At 37.6% G+C, this 14,237-nt stretch overlaps 1 protein-coding gene across 5 annotated transcripts in view; it reads right to left on the bottom strand.

The window, feature by feature from the left end:
- The window catches only part of RAD50 (RAD50 double strand break repair protein), a 130,487-nt gene that overhangs the window by 61,967 nt on the left and 54,283 nt on the right, over positions 1 to 14,237 (bottom strand). For all 5 annotated transcript variants that reach the window (XM_078067527.1, XM_078067524.1, XM_078067526.1 and 2 more), the window contains one exon: positions 2,611 to 2,762. In XM_078067527.1, coding sequence (XP_077923653.1) covers positions 2,611 to 2,762 — 152 coding nt within the window. The remainder of the gene's footprint in view (positions 1 to 2,610; positions 2,763 to 14,237) is intronic.

The raw sequence follows: 14,237 nt of genomic DNA on the forward strand, positions 1-14,237 counted from the left end.
AAGACATCTAAAGACTGTATTGTTTAGATAGGGACTGTTCAGTAAGAGACACATTGTAAAGAGAGAACAAAGGCAAACTTTAGTGATGCTCACCTAAGCAAATCCAAGGAGGATTCTTAATCAGTAGACCTCAACTTCTAAGGTCACACTGACAAAGCAATCCAACAGACAGAAGTGTCTTAGGGTCTTTTAAAAGATAAGTTCCCCTCAAAAAATAAAAATAAAAAATAAATAAAAGATGAGTTCCCTACATCATTATAAGTAGGGCCAGGAGCATCCCTGCCCTTGGATTCCAAGAGATGTCTCAGTATCTTTCATAAGAAGGACATATTCAACATTTTCTTTCCTATCTTCTGTGCAGAATGTGTTAATAACTAGATTAGGTGGGCAGAAGTAGTGTCTGTATTTACTATCATTTATATATTCCAATATGTGCTTTGAAAATACTACACCGAATACACTGAGAATGTTTTGTAGGGGTATAGAATGGACACAGAACAGGAGGTTATTACATTAGACCAGGGAAAGATGATGGTAGCTTGAACTAGAATGGTCATTGCACAGATGGAAAGACTCAAGAGACATTTAGGTTAAATCCATAGGACCTGATAATGAGGTGTCAAGAGAGACAGGTTATTGGTTTGTGTCAGTGGTCTGACGGGAGTGCCATTCACTGCGATGAGGAGCACTGCAAGAGTATCAGGTTGTGGGAGGTTTTTTAGGTGTCAAGGGGAAAGACTCATGAGCTTGGTTTTGAACTTTTTGAATCTGAGGTGTCTTTGAAAGAGCTGGTAGAACATGAGAAAGGCAGTTGCGTACATAGGTCTAGAAATAAAGGTCTGGAGACCTAAATCTCTGAGTCACCTATAAATATACAGTAATTTGAGCAATGGATATGAATGAGATTAACTAGGAAGAGAATATAGAGCAGAAATAGGAGAGGATCTAGGAGCCTGTCCAACTCCTACCTTTAGTGGCTGGGTAGGATGTGGCCGTGAAGAAGAGAACAGTGTCGTGTCATGGAAGACTATTAAAGATTTTCAAGAAGTTATTAACAGCTACCATTTACTGAATTACAGTGCACAGAACAATGGCCCTTCAAAGATACTTACATTCTAATCCCTGGAATTTGTGAATCTGTTCGGTTACATGGCAGAATAACGATTATAGATGGAGTTAAGGTTGCTTATCACCTAGACCCTAAATAGAGGAATTACCCTGGATTATTTTGGTGGGTCAACACAATCACAACAGTCCTTAATTGGGAGAGGGAGGCAGAAGAGAAGGTCAGAGTGATGTACTGTGAGAACTCTGCCCACTATTGCTGGCTTTGAAGATGAAGGAGGGTCATGAGCCAAGGAATGTGGGTGGACTGTAAAAGAAAGGGCACGGAAACAGATCTTCCCTGGAGCCTGCAGAAAGGAACACAGCCCTGCCAACATCTTGATTTTAAGCCAGTGAGACCCAATTCAGATTTATAAATTACAGAACTGTAAGATAATAAATGTGTATTGTTTTAAACCACTAAGTTTGTGGTTTTGCAGTCATGGAAAACTAATACATGAGCTCTTACTACCTGTTAAGTGTTTTATATGCATTAGCTCAATCCTTAGAACAGCTAAGATATATGTAGTAATAATGAATCTCTATTTTACAAATAAGAAAACACAGGCTTGCTATGAGATCTATTTTGTAAAGCAATAGCATTATCCTAATTAACGTAGAAGGTACCTGTGACCTTAGTTAGAACTGTTTCAGTAGAGGAATAAAATTGGGCTGGAGGAGGAGTGAGGAGGAAGAACAGAAATGGAGACAGTATCAACAACTCTTCTTGAGAAGACTGGCTGGAAAGGGGAAGATGGAGACAGACAGTAATTGGCATGGAATGAAATTCAAGGGGTGTGGGAGAGACCTGAGGGTGTTTAAACGCCAAGGAAACAAACCTGCTTAAGGAGCCAGTAGCTAAAATCCTGCCTCTAGCAAATATTAGGTGCTAACGTTATTAATTAAAGGAATTACTTCATTAGTTGAACAAATAAATGAACAAGTAAAAGGGAGGGGCAAGGGGACAATTAAGTAATGTGCTCAACAAGGATAAAGCTTTGAAGCCAGCGCAGGCTAATTCCAAAATCCATTCCCATTACAACATACCTCCCTCCAACAAAGGTAACAGTCGAAAGGGACGAATTCTCTCTTTCCTATTGGTATGCTTCTCATCTCACCCACTCCTACACATGATACTAGCATTTTCCATTCATTCAATCTATATTTGAGTGATTGTGCACCTTCAACTGAGCAACTGTTCATAAATTACTCAAAGGAATGTAGCATTATCACTAAATCTTTAATGGGATCATTCTGTTCAACTGATAAATAGATCAAACAACAAATGTTCATAGCGGAAGAAGCTATACATGTGAAGGGGCAGGGAGTACACAGGAACTCTACTTTCTGCTCAGTTTTGCTGAGAACCTAAAACTGCTCTAAAAAATAAAGTCTGTTTAAAACAATTAACACGCTCCCCTAAAATAATGGGAAAAAACCCATTAGGTTCTTATGAACCTAAATGACTGAAAATGAAGAGATATTCAAATATAAATAAACACCTACTTTGTTCTAGTGATGACTCCTTCCAGGGTTTTAAATTCTGTCTTTTTGCTTTTCTGAGTACACACCATAGATCTCTGTACAGCTATAAGTTCTCCATTGACATCACGAAACTGCAGACGAATCTGGGCTCTAACATCTGTTTCTTGAGCAACCTTTGAAGATAAACGGAGAAAAATTATGCTACCTTAGTTAAGTATCAGAACATTCGTTCTAAAAGAAAAGACACAAGCAATCTTACCAAAAATTAGAAAAAAAAGAAAAACAAACATCCAAAATGAGTGACAGTTTTACATGCTACTCAATATATAGGAAGAAAAGGATACTCTTTAATTGATCTACTAAAATTGTTTATTTTCTGTTATTCAGTTATCATTAGGAGATCAGGTATGTAGATTTTTCAAATAAATAAATTTTACCTTCTTATCAAAAGTGTTTTCCAACAGTTTAAAAACATACACAAGCTTACAGAAAAGTAAAAATACAATATATAGAACTTTTCTCCCCTGAACCAATTGAGATTAAGTTGCTGATTTGATGTCCCATCAATATTTCCTACAAAATAGGGACACTGTCAAACATAAAAATCAGGAAATTTAGAGTGATGTATTACTACCATATGGTCCCCAGATTCCATTCAAGTTTTGCCGATTGTTCCAATATGCCCTTTACAACAAAAGGATTATATAGTGTATGACAGGTCAGAATTATATATTGTATTACACACCGTTCAGAATTACATATTGTTGTCATGCCTCTAGTTTCTTTCAGTCTGGGACAGTTCCTCAGATTTTCCTTGACTTTCATGACTGATAACTTTGAAAATTATAAAACATTATTTCATAGACTATTTCCCAAAATTTGGGTTTGTCTAATATTTCCTCATGACTAGAATAAGATTATGCACCTTTGGCAGGAATATTACAGAAGTGACGTGTGTTCCTTTCATTGCATCTTGTCGAATGGGACATGATTTCAATTTAACCCATTATTGGGATAATGGTGGTATCTGTCACACTTCTCTACCATAAAATTATTTTTTATACTTCACTATTAATAAATATTTGGGAGATACATGGAGACCATGTTAATATCTCATACCTCATCACACTTTCTTCCACTAGTTTTAGCATCTATTAATGTTTCTTACCTGAATGAACTATTTCTATGATAGCTATCAAATAGTAATTTTCTAGTTCCATTATTTCTCCTACATTTATTTGTTAAGATTCTACTATAAGGGTTTTGGCTTTTCCTCATTTTTTATTTTCATTTAAAAAAATATTACTATAGACTCCTACATTCCTCACTTGGACTCCAATTCCCAACCAGGATGCCACAGTTACCTTCTGTGGATGCCTTCCTCCCTCAGCTTCACCAACTGGCTTATGTACTGAATTAGTCAGGGATGAAGGAAGGCGCTGAGTTTTTACCATGAATACTGAATTTATTTTATTTTGTTTTTAAAGATTATTTATTTTAGAGAGCGTGAGCTCAAGCACAAGCGGGTGGAGAAGAGGAAGAGAATCTTCAAGCAGACTCCCGGCTGAGCAGGGAGCCCACCGTGGGGTTAGATCTCATGACTCATGAGATCATGACCTGAGCAGAAACCAAGAGTCAGATGCTCAGCAGACTTAGCCACCCAGGAACTTCATGAATTTAAATGTTTTTGTGCTTACTGATGCTCATATGATTTTTCTCCTTTATTCTGTTAATCAGTGGCAAACTACATTGATCGGTTTTCAAATGTTAAACAAACTTGCATTCCTAAGATAAACCCAACTTATTCATGGTATAGTATTTCTATTTGCATATTAATGAATTTGGTTGGTTACCATTTTCCTATGGATTTTTGCATTTTTGTTCATCAGGGGTATCCGCAGTTCTCCTGTAATGTCTTTGGTTTTGGTATCAGGGTAATGTTAGCCTCATAAAATGAGTTGGGACATATTTCCTCTGCCTCTCTTTTCTGAAAGTTTGTGTAGAATTGACACTATTTCTTCCCAAAATGTTTGGTAGAATTCAGGGAAATCCTCAGGTCCTGAAGTTCTCTCATCATGAGGTTTTTAACTGTTAATTTCTTCAATAGGAGTATTTTTTTCTTGGGTGACCTTTAGTAGTTGGTGTCCTTAATAGAATTTGTCCATTTCATCTAAGTTGAATGTACTGGCATAAAGTTGCTAACAATATTGTCTTATTACCTATATAGTGCCTGTAGGATCTGTAGTGATATTGCCTTGTTTACTCTGAATATTGATAATTTCTGTCTTCTTTTTCTTGATCATGCTGCTTAGAGGTTTATTAATTTCATTTTTTTAAAGAAAAAAACAAGGTTTCACTGGTTTTCTCTGCTGTCTTTGTATTCTATTTCACTTATTTTTGCTCTTATCTTTATTTAATTTCTCCCCTTTGCCTATTTTGAGTTTAATTAGCTTGTCTTTTTCAAGCTTCTTAAGATGGAAGCTCTCAGGTCATTAATTTCAGATATTTTTTCTTTTCTAACACTTGATTCTATAAATTTCCTTTTTTTTTTTCATTATGTCAGTCACCATACAGTACATCATTAGTTTTTGATGTAGTGCTCCATGATTCATTGTTTGCGTATAACATAGTGCTCCATGCAATATGTGCCCTCCTTAATACCGATCACCAGGCTAACGCATCCCCCACCCTCCTCCCCTCTAAAACCCTCAGTTTGTTTCCTGGAGTCCATAGTCTCTCATGGTTCATCTCCCCCTCTGATTCCCCCCCTTCATTTCTCCCTTCCTTCTCCTAATGTTCTCCATGCTATTCCTTATGTTCCACAAATAAGTGAAACCATATGATAATTGACTTTCTCTGCTTGACTTATTTCACTTAGCATAATCCCCTCCAGTTCCATCCATGTTGATGCAAAAGTTGGGTATTCATCCTTTCCGATGGCTGAGTAATATTCCATTGTATATATGGACCACATCTTCTTTATCCATTCGTCTGTTGAAGGGCATCTGGACTCTTTCCACAGCTTGGCTATTGTGGATATTGCTGCTATGAACGTTGGGGTGCATATGGCCCTTCTTTTCACTACATCTGTGTTTCTGGGGTAAATACCCAGTAGTGCAACTGCTAGGTCAAAGGGTGGCTCTATTTTTAATTTTTTGAGGAACCTCCACACTGTTTTCCAAAGTGGCTGTACCAACTTGCATTCCCACCAACAGTGTAAGAGGGTTCCCCTTTCTCCACAACCTCTCTAACATTTGTTGTTTCTTGCCTTGTCAATTTTTGCCATTCTAACTGGTGTAAGGTGGTATCTCAATGTGGTTTTGATATGAATTTCCCTGATGGCTAATGATGATGAACATTTTTTCAAGTGTCCGTTAGCCATTTGTATGTCTTCTTTGGAGAAGTGTCTGTTCATGTCTTCTGCCCATTTTTTTTTTATTATGTTATGTTAATCACCATACATTACATCATTAGTGTTTGATGTAGTGTTCCATGATTCATTGTTTGCGTATAACACCCAGTGCTCCATGCAGTACGTGCCCTCTTTAATACCCACCACCAGGCTAACCCATCCCCTCACCCCCCTCCCCTCTAGAACCCTCAGTTTGTTTCTCAGAGTCCATAGTCTCTCATGGTTTGTCTCCCCCTCCGATTTCCCCCCCTTCATTTTTCCCTTCCTGCTATCTTTTTTTTTTTTTTTAACATATAATGTATTATTTGTTTCAGAGGTACAGGTCTGTGATTCAACAGTCTTACACAATTCACAGTGCTCACCATAGCACATACCCTCCCCAATGTCTATTTTTGACTTGTTTTTTGGGTGTTGAGTTTGAGAAGTTCTTTATAGATCTTGGATATCAGCCCTTTGTCTGTAGTGTCATTTACAAGTATCTTCTCCCATTCTATGGGTTGCCTCTTTGTTTTGTTGACTGTTTCCTTTGCTGTGCAGAAGCTTTTTAATCTTGATGAAGTCCCAAAAGTTCATTTTCGCTTTTGTTTCCTTTGCCTTTGGAGCCGTGTCTTGAAAGAAGTTGCTGTGGCCGATGTCGAAGAGGTTACTGCCTATGTTCTCCTCTAGGAGTCTATAAATTTCTAAGCATTATTTAGCTACATCCCATAAATTGTTCTAAGTTATGCTTTTATTTGAAGTATTTTCTAATTTCCCTTATGCTCTTTTAATCCATGGGTTATTTAGAAGTGTGCTACTTGAGATTTTCCAGTTAGTTTTGTTACTGATTTCTAGTTTAATTCTAGTGTAGTCAGAGAACACACTCTGTATGACTTCAATCCTTATAACTTATTTACACTTGTTTATGGTCCAGAATATTTGTGAATGTTCTGTGTGTGCTTGAAAATAATGTACGTTCTGTTGTTCACTGGTGGAATGTCCTATAAATGTCAATTAGGTTAATTTGGTTAATAGTGCTAAAATTTTCCATATCCTTACTGACGACATTTTGCCTCCTTTTCCTGTTTTTCTACCAGGAAGGGTGCTGAGATCCACAACTATGGTCGTACATTTGTTTATTTCTCCTTTCGGTTCCATAAATTTTTGTATCTTCTATATTGAAGCTTTACATTTAGAATTGCTGTATCTTCTTGGTGAACTGACCCCTTTATGATCATAAAATGTCTCTTTTTACCCCACTAATATTACTGGTTTTGAAGTATACTGTCTGATATTAATATAGCCACTTCAGTTTTCTTATTAGTTGGCATATTTTAGTATTTTTTTCCCCATCTGTTTACTTTTAACCTATCTGTACTATATTTAAAAAATTACTCCTTTTGCTTTATTTGGGTCTTTCGTTTTATCTTGCATTTTTCTCATTATGCTTATGTTTTCCTTTACAACTTTCTACACATTTATAAGATCTGTAATAATGTTTTAAGGCTGTCTGATAATTCTATCATCTCTTTCATTTTGGATCTGATTCTATGACTGAATTTTCTCCTGTTTATGGGTTCCCTGCTTCTTTGCATGGCTGGTAATTTTTTACTGTGCATTTTATATTGTTGAATAAAGAATTTTGTTTTACTCCTTTAATGAGTATTGAACTTTGTGCAGGCATGCAGTTGAGTTTCTTAAGGTTTGATCCTTATGAGCCTTTGTTTTTAAAGATTGTAAAGGGGATCTAGAGCAACCTTTACTCTGAGACTAATTTAGTATCTTTTCCCCTTAACCTCAGGAAACTCCTTTAACATTTCTTGTGGCACAAGTGTGCTGATGAACAAGTAACTGTCACTTCTAAAAAAAATCTGAAAATGTACTCCATTTCATCTTTATTTTCTGAAGGATATTTCTGCTAGATATAGAATTTTAAGCTGAATTTTATTCTCCAGCACTTTGAAGATATCACCTCATTATCTCCTGGCTTGGATGGTTTTTGATGACAAGTGAGTTGTCATTATTTTTCTCCTCTGCATAATGTTTTACTTTTTCCTCAGTCTGCTAAAATCTTTTTATCTTTGGTTTTCAGTAGTTTGAATATAACATAAACGTGTTTACACTATTTGTGATGTGTTGAGATTCTTGGGTCTTTTTTCATTTTCTCTGTTGAGATTGTTCTCTACACATATGGCCATGTTTTCCTTTAAATTGTTGAACTTATGTATCCTTGTCTGCTAATTCCAAAATCTGTTACCTCTAGATCTGTTTCTCTGCATTTTTTTCCTCCCAGTTATGGATCACATTTGCTTCTTCATATACCCACTAATTTTTTTTTTATTACATCTTAGACTCTCGGACACTGTAGATGCTACACTGGGAGTTTGGCCTGTGTCAACTTCCTTTAGAAAGTAATGAGTTTTGTTTTAGCAAGCGTTAATTTATTGGAAATACACCTTGATTCTGTCAAAGCTTATTTTAGATTTGTTAGGATGGCCTTTCTGAGGTCTCAAAAGAACACTAGGGTTCCAGAAGGCCTCCCTACTCTGGCATATCAAAACTCAAATGTCCCCCAGCAGTGTGTAACCTCTAGAATATCCATTCAGCTCACAGTCCCACTCCTCTACCCCACTAGTTGTTCTCTGCTAGCCCTCACTGAATCCTGTCCTGGACACACGTAGCTTAGTATCTAGCCAAAGATTCAACAGTCCCTTACACTGATTTCTGGTGCCCATCTATGCAAAGCAATCCCACTCCTGTATCTTTCCTATAATCTTCAGCCACCTCAGTAAACCCACACTTCTACCTTTGTTTCATCTACCTAGCAATACCACAATTCTCTGTTGGGTTCTAATTCCATGTATAGAAAGCTAGAATGAATGCGTAGTCACATCATATATTTCTCTATTCTCAAGATCACAGCCCTGCAGCATCTGTTGTCCAATACCTAAAAACAGTTGCTTCAATTATTTGTTCCAGTTTTATAGTTATCTTGGAAGCAAAAGTATACTACTTATTACTCTACTGTAACCAAAACACAAGTCCTGCATCCTGCCTTTTTTTTTTTTTTTAATCACAGACTATCTTTTGTTGGCCTTTTAATAACTTTTTGTCATAAATCTAACTTTGATACTAATTCATCAAATCATTCAAAAATGATTAAGCACAAATTTATTAAGCACTTATAACTTCCATGTGTTGTTTTGGTTTGAGAACGAAGGACATTTTTTCCTGTGACGTATGGAAGACAGGTTAAACAGAAGAGTAGAAGAAGATGTGTTAAACATCATCTTAAGAGACATACAGGATGCTCTGGAAACACAAAGCAGGCGCATCTAATCTACCTAGTAGAGTTCTGGGAACGTTTCCTAAAGGAAGTGAATGTTTAAACTGAGAACTGCCAGATGGGCAGGAGTTAGGCAGATGAAAAGATATGAGTCACTGAACAGTTAAAGTAATTTCAGAAAGTATGGTGCAGAAAGTAGGGGAAAGGGGAGTAAAGACAGGAAATGGCTCCAGTAATTAAGAGCCTTCTGAAACATGTTAAGGGCTTTGGACGCAAGGCAATGGAAAGTCAAAGCGGGGTTTAATCCAGGAGAAATGCATGTAGTAGATACGCATTTTAGACGAATCACTTAGCCTTCAGGATAAACAAACTGCCCTGAGGCAAGACAGGAGGTAGGGAGTAACCCAGGAGAAACGGGAAGACAGCCTGCATAAGAGCTTCAGCACTGAGGATGGAGTTGAGGGAGAAGTTGCTGGACTGGCTGCTCAGAAGCTGCAGGACTCAAAATTAATATATAGAAATCTACTGCATTTCTATACATTAATAACAAAATAGCAGAAAGAAAAATTAAGAAAACAATCCCATTTACAATTGCACCAAAAAGAATAAAATGCCCAGGAATAAATTTAACCAAGGAGGAGAAAGACCTATACTCTAAAAACTATAAGACAATGATGAAACAAACTGAAGATGACACAAATGGAAAGATATGCCATGCTCATGGATTGGAAAAATACTGTTAAAATGTCCATACTACCCAAAGCAATCTAAAGATTCAATGCAATCCCTATCAAAATACCAACGGCATTTTTCACAGAACTAGAACAAGTAGTCCTAAAATTTGTATGGAATCACACACAGAAGACCCTGAAAAGCCAAAGCAATCTCGGAAAGGACAAAGCTGAAGGTATTACAGTCCCAAATTCCAAGAAATACTACAAAGCTGTAGTAATCAAACAGGATGATACTGGCACAAAAACAGACACACAGATCAACAGAATAGAAGCCCAGAAATAAACCCATGCTTATATGGTCAATTAATCTACAACAAAGGAGACAGGAATATACAATAGGGAAAAAATAGTTTCATCAATAAATGGTGATAGGAAAACTGGACAGTTATATGTGAAGCAATGAAACTGGACCACTTACTTTAACCATACACAAAAATAAACTCAAAATGGATTAAAGACCTAAATGTGAGACGTGAAAGCATAAAACTCCTAAAAGAAAACATGGTAATCTTGAGGACATCAGCCCTAGCAACATATTTATGAATATGTCTCTCCTCAGGTAAGGGAAAGAAAAGCAAAAATAAACTAATGGGATATCAAAATAAAAAGCTTTTGTACAGCCAAGTAAACCATCAAAAGAACAAAAAGGCAACCTAATGAATGGCAGACAATATTTCCAAATGGTATATCTGATAAGAGGTTAGTATCCAAAATATATCCAAAAAACTCATACAACACCAAAAAAACCCAAATAATCAGATTAAAAAGAGGCAGAGCACCCAAATAGACAGATATTTTCCCAAAGACATACTGATGGCCAAAAGACACATGAAAAAATGCTCGACATTACTCATCATCAGGGAAATGCAAATCAAAACCACAAAGAGACACCACTTCACTCCACTCCGAATGGCTAATATCAAAAAGGCAAGAAGTAATAAGCGTGGGCGAGGATGTGGAGAAAGAGAACCCTCGTGCACTGTTTGGTAGAAATGTAAATTGGTGCGACCATCGTGGAAAAAAGTATGGAGGTTCCTTAAATACTAAAACCAGAAATATTATATGATGTAGTAATTCCACTAGCGGGTATTTACCCCCCAAAAATGAAAACATAATTTGAAAAGATAATAATGCACAGCTATGTTTATTGCAGCATTATTTACAAAAGCCAAGTGTGCATCTATAGATGAACAGATGAAGATGTGGTATATACATATGATGAAATATTACTCGCCATAAAAAAGAATGACATCTTGCCATCTGCGGCGACATGAATAGATCTAGAGAGTATTACGTGTAAAATAAGTCAGAAAAAGACAAATACTGTACGATTTCACTTATATGTGGAATCTAAAAAACAAAATAAATAATAAAAAAAAACAACCAGAAATAGACTCACATATATGGAGAACTGGTGGTCACCAGAGGGGAGGGAGGTAGGGGAATGGGTGAAACGATTCAAGAGGATTAAGAGGTACAAACTTCCAGAATAAGTAAGTCAGAGATGAAAAGTACAGCATAGAGAATGAGGTCAATAATACTGCAATAACATTTCAGGGTGATGACAGATGTTAACTACAGTGATAGTGCTGAGCTTTGCACAACCTAGAGAACTACTGAATTACTACGTTGTGCACCTGAAATTAATATAACACTGTAACAACTATACTTAAACTGTAGAACTTAAAAAAACAACATACAACTTAAACAAAAAAAGGAGCTGCCTCTTGAGATATAGATGTGTCAGTGAGGAATTGACAAGATGTTGATATTCAGCTTTGAAAGCCCAGGGACTTGATGCTATCATTTCAACTCAAGGAAAGTAGTTGCTGAGGTCTTAATCCACAGTAGTTAAAGGAATTATGCATCTATGTACTAGAAAATGAGTTAATTTTTTTAAACATGCCCTACCAGCAGGTCAAATAAACATTCATTCTCCTTGGCATCTACCTTTCTAGGACTTAGCTACCAGTCAAGTATTAAATTAGTAAGGAGAATTTTAAGCAAAGGCTATCTTGTAGCATTTCAATCACGATATTGCTGGTGAGCACACTGAGGAAGAGTTTCTTCAAAAGGAGTAATTCAGGGGATACCTGGGTGGCTCAGTCGGTTACAGCATCTGCCTTCGGCTCAGCTCATGATCCCAGAGTCCTGGGTTCCAGTCCCGCATCGGGCTCCCAGCTCAGTGGGGCGCCTGCTTCTCCCTGTGCCTGCCACTCCCCCTGCTTGTGCTTGAGCGCACTCTCCCCCCACCCCCGTCTCTGACAAATAAATAAAATCTTTTTTAAAAAAAGGAGTAATTTAGATTTTTTAAGGCAATGAAATAAATACTACATTTTAGAACCATTTCTATCCAAAAGAATAAAACAAAACAATTTAAGCCCTTCCCTTTCCAAACAATCTACTTGGAAAACCATAAGATAGGGTAGAAGAAGGTATGTATTCATGCTGGCTGAAGGTGGGGGGACATGGCAACTCAGCCTAGAGCAAGATGACTGCATAGGCTGAGAAGGGTGTCCACATGGGCAGACAGCTTGCCACAGGGTTTCAATAGTCCAAGGGTGTCAGAGTTCAAACAGGACGAAAAGGGCATCCATGAGTAGGGATGAGCCAGCTCAAGGGGAAGGTGTCCACACTGGGGGAAAACAATGTGGGAATTCAGAGCCGGACAATGTTAAGGAGGGAATCCACAAGAAGGAAAGTGTGCTGGGATAATTCAGATTCCAGATGAGAGAGGACATCCCTGTAAGAGTCCACCTAAAGATTATCAGAGATTGAGAAGGGTAAGATACCCACTGGGAGAAATGGGGAGGTGATCTAGCATGGGAAGTCAAAGCAGGATGGGAAACCATCCATGTGAGGGGACCAGCATGAGGAGTTAGAGCCCAAGCAAGGTGAGGAGGGCGTTCACATGGGGTAGCATCAGTCCAGCCTGGGGTGTTGGGAGCTCTACTACAGTGATGGGAGATTCATTACAAACACGGGGATTGATCAAATAAGTAAATATATTAAGAATATAGTCAATTCCTTGCTTCTCACTGTCTTCACTCTATTTACCAGGCAATGGGTTAAATGCTACTTTCCAATTTACTCATCCCTTGATGAAATCCAATTTTCCAACTTGCTCAGTGCTTACCATTGAGCCGCTGAACTAGACAGAAAAAACACAACCATGATGACTGGTCTTCTTACAAACTTTCACCCACAAACCTCAAGTGACCGAATGACACCATCATGTAACCCTGTAACACTTCCCTAATCAACTTACCTCTGAGCTAAAAACCACCTTACACTTTTTCAAGCCTCTATAAACCCCTTTTCCCACAGTCAGCCAACAATTTCACTTCTTTTTTCCACTGAGAATATAGAAACAATCCAAAGACAACTGATTTATTCTCTCACCTCTAAATTTAACAATTATATACTGTGCCTGCCATCCTCTTACAATAGATAAACAGCTTGTACTCCTATTAACTCCTTCAGTCAAGCAATGGATCCTCTCTCTTCTTGCCTACTCCAGGATTTAACTCTGCAATTATCACTTCTCCTGCATCAATTTTTTTCCTCTGTCCAGGGTCATTTCTATCAGTCTAGAAATGCTCTATCCCATATATTTGCTTTATCCCATATTTATCCCACATGAGTTAAATCCTATAGTGCTTAAAAACACATATATGGGAGCGATATGTGACAAAGAAACAGCTGTAGAAATAAGCATCTGGTTAATTTACAGTATCAACCAGAAGCGAAACAAAGCTAATGAGATGCAGACAACAGAGCTGAGCTTCTGAGGGTTCAGGTCAACTGAAGAGATGTGAATGAGGTCAGAGAATGAATGGGGGACTGAGGTAGTCACAAGTTTGAAACAAGTAGAGGAGAAAGGGGGAAGGTAAGCAAATGGAGCAATATGGAAGTCAAAGTTCCCAAGAAAAGAGAAACAACTGAAGACAGGTAAGAAAGATTGGTGAGGAGCAGCCAAAAAACTCAGGTGTTTAAGATAAGGTAAACAGTATTAGGTGCAGGGACAAATTAAAGCAAGGAAAAGAAAAGAAAAGCCAAATATGTAAGAGGAACTGAAATGATGAGAAGAACATAGTAGGATGGGAAAATTGAGGGGATGTGGGCAATTCAGGTGAGGGGAATGACTCCCTCCGTAACAGCAGGTATGAATGACTCAAGAGACAAGAGCTGATGAACAAAACAGTATGGGTGGGAGCTCAGAACTGGGAAATGAGAGCAG

This window comes from Halichoerus grypus, chromosome 2 (genome assembly GCF_964656455.1).
Source record: "Halichoerus grypus chromosome 2, mHalGry1.hap1.1, whole genome shotgun sequence".
In the NCBI taxonomy this organism is placed as follows: domain Eukaryota; kingdom Metazoa; phylum Chordata; class Mammalia; order Carnivora; family Phocidae; genus Halichoerus; species Halichoerus grypus.